Source organism: Eutrema salsugineum, unplaced genomic scaffold (genome assembly GCF_000478725.1).
Source record: "Eutrema salsugineum unplaced genomic scaffold, Eutsalg1_0 scaffold_7, whole genome shotgun sequence".
In the NCBI taxonomy this organism is placed as follows: domain Eukaryota; kingdom Viridiplantae; phylum Streptophyta; class Magnoliopsida; order Brassicales; family Brassicaceae; genus Eutrema; species Eutrema salsugineum.
This window is the reverse complement of record NW_006256486.1, coordinates 7343992-7352316: the sequence shown is the minus strand read 5'-3', so window position 1 is coordinate 7352316 and position 8325 is coordinate 7343992. Positions and strand designations below refer to the sequence as shown.

Sequence of the window (8325 nt, the reverse complement as noted above, 5' to 3'; positions counted from 1 at the left end):
CTAAGCCCTCCTATATGAAAGTCCGTGGTGACCATGATTTCTGAGTGCGGGTTCCCTCGGATGATGAGGTCAGAATCTCCGCCAAGGAGGATCGTCTTTGGCGTCCTTCGAGTGGGTTTTTATACCTATGTGAGGCTTTTTTCACGAGGTGCAGGTTATGCTTCCATCTCCCCGAGCTGTTTGACCGGTCCAACTACGCTCCCAGTTGTCAACCTTGCTTGGCTTGTCAAAGTTAATGCCCAACCCCGGCCTGAAGGAAGCATAATAGGAGTCCAGGATGGTCGGGTTGTTCTTATGAAGAGTAAGGTCTTCAAAAAGCTGACGCGTCACTTCAACCCCGCTCTCCGACCCTAAAGTCAGCAACACGACCATATTCTGCACTGTTGTCGGGTAGATCTGTGAGAACGCCAACTCCCGCACCTCATAAAAAAAGCCTCACATAAGCATACAAACCCACCCGGAGGACGCCAAGGACGATCATCCTTGGCGGGGATTCTGGCCTCAACATCCAAGGGGAACTCGCACTCAGAGATCATGGTTGCCACGGACTTCGAGTCACTCCAGGTCTGTGATCCTCCATCCACATATGAAATCCTTGGAGGCTTTTGAACTTTGGATCTCCGAGGCTTCAGATTCTGGGCACAACCACGACCCCAACCTCCGTGCTCACCTCGACCAACACCATGACCGCCAGCAGCCAAACTCCTAACCTGAGGCACCTTCCGGCCAACCCGGTTGATCAGCGGAAGATTGTCCATTTCATCTTCCTCCTCATGACGAGGAGAGTTCGTGTGCTCCGAATAGCCACCGGCGAAGAACTTTCCGGGAACTCATCACTGCGATTTTCACGAGAACCAGATTCGGTTTCAGACTCAACGAAATTCCATTGAAAAGGCATGCCATTGCAAAGCGCGAAGGATCGAGGAAAAAGAGAAGGAAAAGGAGAAGCGAAATCGGAGGAATCTGGGAAAAAGGAAGATCAAGGTCACAGCGATCCAACAAAATCAGAGGAGAGAAGAAGGAAGAATTTTCTACAATTTTGTCTCGAAAAAGCAAAAGTGAGAAGAAAGAAGAAGAAGAAGACTTAAATAGAAAAGGGAAAGGGGAAATGACCAATCGAGACTGAAACGGTTGACACTTGGCAAAGCAATACGAAAATTAAGCAAAATCCTAATGATGACGCCGCTTCGGTGCCGTGCTCGAGAAGTGCAAAACCAAAAAAAAAAACAGCAAAATCTTCTTTTCATGTCTGCGTGTGCCAACCACGCGCAAGAAGTCCGAAGGTTTCCGCGGGAAATTTACATTGTTTTTCCGCCCAACGCCGGAACGCGAAGAGTCTGCCTTAATCCTATCATAGCACCGAGCTGTGATACCCTAGCCTACGATGTGCCGAGCTAATCAAAACCATGGACTTCAGCGCATTAGACACTCTCATACACCGAACTGGAGGGCGAGTGCTATTGTTGGAGGTGAGCTTAGCACTCCCAATTAGCTAGGCCCATTTTGAATATTAAAGCCTATTGACTAAATCAACAGAGAGTTAAAACCAAAGTCAACGAATCCAGTCAGCGTGGTCCGCGTAATCGTCATCATCACGATGCCGATTTACAGTGAGCGAAACCGAACAGAAGCTGACACGTGAAGGAGCAGTTCGCCTGCAGTGACCTATCTACGCGGATAGCTTGGCGACGAGCTCATCATCATTCACTGCGGAGTGGTTCGAACGCACGGCTCGAGATACCATATCCGCGGGATGCATTGAAGCTGCCATATCACCCCAGTTTGGTGGAAACTTGCTTCCAAACCTCCACTATAAATACCTCCCACATATTATTTGTGGAGGAGATTCGAAATTTATTACACTCTTTTTCTACTATAACTTTCTCTCTTTAAAACTAAGCTCTTTGTAACTCAGTGTTTAGAACGTCGAACTGACTCTTTTCAAGATTTAGTTTAAAATTTTTGAAACGTCTATTTCATCAATACGATGCGGTCTCGACCTGCCTTTTATTCTTTGTCAAAGTCAAATCTCTTCTATATTACGAAAATCTCACCCCATTTACATCTTAATCATCTCTTAAACACACTTAGTGATCTCTTAGATCAACAATTACAGTTTCTCCGTCCATTCCCAAACGGCAGCAGCTTATGAACGTCTTCTTCTCCTCCGGCGCTAAACCTCTCCTGTTTAAACTTCTCCGGTTCTTTCCACAGGTTAGGGTCTCTGTGTATAGCCCATGCGTTCACTATCACCATCGTGTCACGTGGGCACGTCGTATCCTCCGACTTTGAAAGTAACTAATTCTATTATTAATCGATGGATACTATATAGGTAAATTTTAACTTAACAAATTTCTAATAATTTTGAAACGATTTTTAGGAAAAAATCCTATAACATATGTATTTCATCTGTTTTATTACTTTATAGTTTTAAGAAACATCTAATCGATTTACTTTGTTGGGAGAAATCTAACTAAGGATTGTTAACAGAGGCACATTCGTGCCTTAGTGATACCAACCAACTCACACATAACTTCAAAAATCCAAAATTTTCATATTGAAAAAAGCTTACTGAATATATTACACATTATATTGTTCCAATATAGAAAAAAACAAGACACTTAAACATATCACAGACAATACAATATCTCTTACAAACTTCAAACTTGTCAACCAAACAAAACCACTGACTTTTTGGACATAAGCTATTACTTAGTTAGGACTGAAGAACTTGAGTTTGAGTCCTTGAGTAACCATACTCCAAATCCCACCTATAGAGAATGCCAAGCTGAATGCAACTCCTAACCAACCCAATCCCCAGTGAAAATACCAATTGAAACTGTATTTTGCAGGTTTCTTGATTAAGACCCACATGAAGCAAGGATAAGCAAACGTGACCGGAAGCGTGAGTCCACCGAGCAAACCCGCGAGACTAGACAGGAAAGGGAGAGCAACGCCGATGAAAAACGAGACAAAACCGAAAAAGACTCGGAAACCTGACCTGACCCAGATCGAACATGGCTTGTTGGTTCTGCTTGTGTAACCAGCCTCAAAGCTGTCAAAGGCTGGCATGGAGTATATCTGAAAGCTGCTCAAGCAGTTAAAGACTACTAGGAGAAATGCTGTTGCTAATAAGCCTCTTGGAATGTCGTGAATGTGGAATGCATACAAAGCAGCCAACATACCTCCTTGAGGCATCTGTAAGACCAAGAAAAGTATACATCAAGTTTATGTTTTTGACACTAGGAGGAGTGTCAAATCAAGGAACCAAACAAAAGATCAAGAAAAGAAAGTAAACCGATTAAAACTTTAATTTAGACATCCTTAATAGACAAGAAACCAAGAATAATAGTAAATGGAACTTACAAGGTTCCCATAAGCCCAAAAGCCTCCAATGGAGATTGGAAAGATACACAGAGCAATGAAAAAGTAAGCAACTTTGGCTCCTCTCCACATTGGTACATGAGCTGGATGCTTAAACGTTGATGGCATCGTCGACTACAAAGTTTTCAATACTCAGAACAATCAGAATACAAGTCCAATACGCATTATACATAAAACAGAAAACTTTTTTGCAATTTACCTGAATTTCAAGAACCAAGTTGTGACCTCTGAAGGCAAAAGCTACAATGCCAAGAGCATTCAAGACAGAAAAAAGCGAACCAGAAACAGAAGGCATAGAAAGAGGCTCGTATGAGATGGTGGCTGGTCTTGGTTGGCTCACAGAGAGAACCCAAACCATTGTAGAGTAAGTTATAGCAGTCACTGCTCCTATTAACGAGAGTCCCGCAATGGAATTGAGATTCGGAAGCTGAGACAGAACGATGCATAGAGAAGTAAACACAAGATACCATTCGACCGTTGTTAATGGGTTCGAGGTGCATAATGGACCGCAAACTATTTGGAAAAAGAGTTTCATTGTCTCTCCACCGATCAGAATCAGCGCTGTTGCGGTTCCTGCTGATAGATAAACCGTGGGAAACAATGCAAGCCAAACTCCTAATCTTTCTCCTGTTTTCAAATCAAGAATCCAAGATTTTTAGTAAACACAAAGTTAGTATCAATGAGAAATGTAGATTTTAATCTATTTTTCTTACCAAATGCTGCTTGTGCAAGCTCGACATATCGATTGTAACGCTTCCCTGGGACTGCTTCGTGTAACTGAACAAGAATCCATAGTGTGTAGAGTTGCCAGATATAGGCTATTGTCAATGATAGTATTCCCCAACTCCTAAACAAGAGTAATCCACAGAAACTGGTTTAATTCTCAACTTCTTTCTTAAATAACAATCTTAATTACTACTTAAGACATTGAACTAACCAAATGCTCAACCTTAAATATATAACTTTACAAAAAGGATACCTTATTTTTGTTGTTTATAAACATTATGTCAAATATTTTTATTTTCTTATGTTCTAGCATATATATATATATATATTTGTAAAGTTATATATTTATAAATAATTGTGTTATAAATGTATTTTTTGCCGGTAATCAACAAGAAACAAAACCGACGATAAAGAAGGCTCTGTCTTGATCCAAATTAAAGCAAAAAGTATGTCTGAGAGTAAACCACATGTGTAATGATGGAAGCATGACAAATGAAAAGAAAAATCAGAAAACAAAAAATCTCATCAAAATTGAACAAAATTAGTCAAAATACTAATGCAATGTAAATTAGTCAATATATTATCATCAATTGTTCAAAAAAATATATTATCATCAAGATAAACTAAATTAGTCAAAGTATTAATATTCATTAAATTCACTAGAAATTTCCAATAATAAAAACCATTTTGCCAAACATGTAAACCCTGAAATTGGATCTGAACTCTCGCCGTTCACTAAAAAAATCATCTTGAAAAGACTGAACACAAACATCAAGAAAAATCGAAAAACGCAAGAAAAGATTGTTGGAAATGATAAACAAGAAGAAGAAGAAAAAAAAAGTGCAAAACGCAAACGCACCAGCCTAGAAACGCAAACGCGACGGGAAGAACGAGGGCTTGAAACCCAACACCAGCGTTTAAGTTATGAAACGCGGCGTAATGAGCGTTTCCATTACGAGACTCAGTGATGGGAAGCCAAGCGTCTTGTGGGTTGAGCTTAGTGAGGTGACCCACTTCCTCGAGATACCCTTTCATGTTGACAAGAACGCGTTTCATCGGCGTCCCAATCGGACTCAAGAACCTCGGCGATATAAATGAAGTCGGAGTCCATGCCGCCGACGACGATTTGGTGGCCGGACGAGGCGATCTTTGACCGGACGGAGTTAGAATCTCCGGTGTGGAGACTCGCGGCGTCGCTGGTATCGATATTAGCTCTGTCTCGGGTCTCTCGTCCATCGAGATTTTGGTTTGTTCTAAGCTTGTCTCTCTCTCTCTTTCTTTCTCTATCTGAGCAGGTGATGTCTGCTTTGCTTTTTTGCACTATCACTCTCTTTCTCTCTCACTCTCTATTTTCAAGTCTCCATTGGGGAAGATGACCTTTATTATTATTTTATTTCTTCCTTTTGATTTATTTTTAGAATTCCGACAAAAGAAAACAAAAATTATGACTACTTTATTGGTGTTGAAGAAACATCTTATTTAATTGCAATAAATGACGGATTAACTAACACAAAATTACAAGAAAGGACGATGTAAGCTTCATAATCAAGAAAATATGGCATGTTTTAAGCTTTGTTGTACTTGTCCTTACTACTAAACTTATGGCATGTTTCATGCTGTGAAATACAACTAGAAAATTTTAGAATTAGTGATTTGATTACATATTTCTAGTGTAAAACAAAGAAAAACCGAAGAAATATATATATATATATATAAATTAGAGGAATGTATTCAATATAGAATTTAGAATCTTATACTAATAAAAGTTGAAGCTATATGCTTTTTAGGGTGTCCACATAGGATTTTAAAACATAATTTTATTGATCCACATCATCATTTAAAATTATGAAAATTTCCAAATTTTAATATTAGTATTGATTTCCTACATATGTTCAGATTGATCGGTTGTCTAATTATGGCCCACCTGTTAAAAAGAATATGATAAAAGAGATATAAACAAAGCCACTACAAGCCGCTTTAATATTAAAAAGAGACCGTAAAATCTCTAAAGTTTTGCCACCGGATTTGAGAAGAATGATAAAGTTCAAGTAATTCGAGAAACATGTCAAGTGATTGATACCCAAAAATTTTGAAAAACGAAGCACTAAAAATAGAAAAAGAGATTCCACATTAATGCGTAAGAGATTGAAGTATCCGAGGAAAATCTTTGGAATAACATGGCATCTAACAAGGGTTTAACAATCCAACCTGAACCACAAATGTAACAATTAGCTGAACCAAACAGTATCAGAATACATTCAATAAACTTCAAGAGGAGATACCAAAATCACTTGCCGCAACGGATTTCGTGTGGGATCTTCCAGCGTTAATATCTAAATATATTACAAATAAAACCTGAGGATATATGCCTCTTAGAGTGTCCACATACGATTTAATTTTTCAATTCTATTGGTTCATATCAATATTTAAAATTAAAAAAAATTACAAATTTTAAAACTGTATTGTTAACAAAAAATATTTATAGAAAAATAAAAGCTGAAGCCATATGCCTCCAAAGACATCCACATAAGATTTAAAAGGTCAATGTTTTTAGTCCACATCAATAATTAAAATTTAAAAAGTTTTTTATAAAATTATATTGGTAATACAAAACAATATAGGAAATTTTTTAATTTAAACTATTTTATTTAATAACAGTTTAACCATATTATTTTTAAGGCATCCACATCAACATTTAAAAATTAAAAAAGTTTCCAAATTCTAATATTATGGTTAAAAAAATTAAAAAATCTCCATTAACAACAAAAATAAACCACCATGATATTAAAATCTCCATTATCACTGTTTTAGTTACAAATTTACTATCTATATATATATAAAATATATACTACTTATACAAATTTAAGTTACTTGATTTAAAGGCTTTTTAAGTAGAATTTTAAATAAATAATATTTATGATTTATATACATCTAAATTTCTGTCACATATACAAAACATATTTATAATATTATATAATATATTATGTAAAATGATTGGAAAAATACATTTTTATATTTGATTTGGAATTACAATATATTAATGAAGAAGTTTTTAGTTTTGAGTTATTCAGTTTGTTATTCATTTTTCTAAATTTATATTTATTAAACTATACCAATTTTGTCTATTTAATTATAATTAGAAGAAGTGACAATGAATATGATGAAACTGAATATAATCATAATAAAACTTATTAAATAAATAAAAATAATATATTTATTGGAAAAAAACAGATATAACAAGAATAAAAATGAACATCATGAAAATTCTTTTTCATTCTTATTAGAAGAGATGATGTATAATCACTGAAAAATTATTTGAAAGTTAACACAACCAGTTGACAAAAATAAATTTAGTTCATAAATTTTGTGTGATTTTAATCATTTCATATTCAACTATTTTTTGGTTTCGAATTTAAAGTTGCTCTTAATTTCAAAGCAAATTTTTTATTTATTAGTTTTTTAATTAATAGATCACAAAATGGTATTGGTTAAATAAGAAAAAAAGATTATATTTAAAATTTTATTGTTTTATTATTTTTTATGATCACATATATAATTGGAATAAAAATAAAAATGATGAAAAACAATTATCTTCTTGATTTGAAGAAATGAATGTATAATATTTTATCGTCATGTCAATACTATATATATTTAAATAGTAGCATTTAATTATTTTGTAAAAATTTTAGTCGGTTTGAGTATATTAACTTATAAGTTTTTGACCAAATAATACGTTTATGAAAAAAGATATTGTATATAGATTAAAAAAACGGTTGAAATCTCACAATTTACATAAAAATTATAGTAACATTATAATATTTTAATTATATTATTAAAATACTAATATATAAAATTTGTATCTTAATAAATATAATTGATTGTAGATAATTTTTATCAACAAAATACCCACGCGTAGCGTGGACGCAAAATCTAGTAATTTATATTAAATTAGCAATATGTTATTGAAAAATGAATTTTAAATAGTTCTTTAGAATTTAGTGTTATTGAAATAATGTTTTGAAAATATACATTCAAATTCACGGGTACTGAAAATATTTTTTATGATTGGATTTTTTTGTGGGTTTTTTAGTGACTTCAATATGTTTTGGTGAAGTTTTTGGTTACAAATACAAAAATCCAAATAGTTTTATGTGACATTCCAGAAAATTTTAATAACAAATCGTAAAAATTTCCCTAATTCACGCAAAATCATTA

At 34.9% G+C, this 8325-nt stretch overlaps 1 protein-coding gene across 1 annotated transcript; it reads right to left on the bottom strand.

Annotated features, from left to right (window-relative positions):
• Nucleotides 1-2572: 2572 nt before the first annotated feature.
• Nucleotides 2573-5441, bottom strand: LOC18010624 (lysine histidine transporter-like 8). The gene is made up of 5 exons (XM_006393486.2): nucleotides 4970-5441; nucleotides 4098-4231; nucleotides 3584-4011; nucleotides 3367-3498; nucleotides 2573-3198 (listed from the first exon to the last, which is right to left on the bottom strand). Exons 1-5 carry the CDS (start codon nucleotides 5344-5346, stop codon nucleotides 2713-2715), a joined length of 1557 nt encoding a protein of 518 aa, XP_006393548.1. The 5' UTR covers nucleotides 5347-5441; the 3' UTR covers nucleotides 2573-2712.
• Between the last annotated feature and the right edge of the window lie 2884 nt (nucleotides 5442-8325).

Coding starts and splice junctions, on each gene's coding strand:
- LOC18010624 (XM_006393486.2), bottom strand. CDS start 5,346: ATGGACGAGAGACCCGAGACAGAGCTAATATCGATACCAGCGACGCCG. Junction 4,232..4,969: donor GCGTTTGCGTTTCTAGGCTG/GTGCGTTTGCGT, acceptor ACTCTTGTTTAG/GAGTTGGGGAATACTATCAT. Junction 4,012..4,097: donor GCTTGCACAAGCAGCATTTG/GTAAGAAAAATA, acceptor ATTTGAAAACAG/GAGAAAGATTAGGAGTTTGG.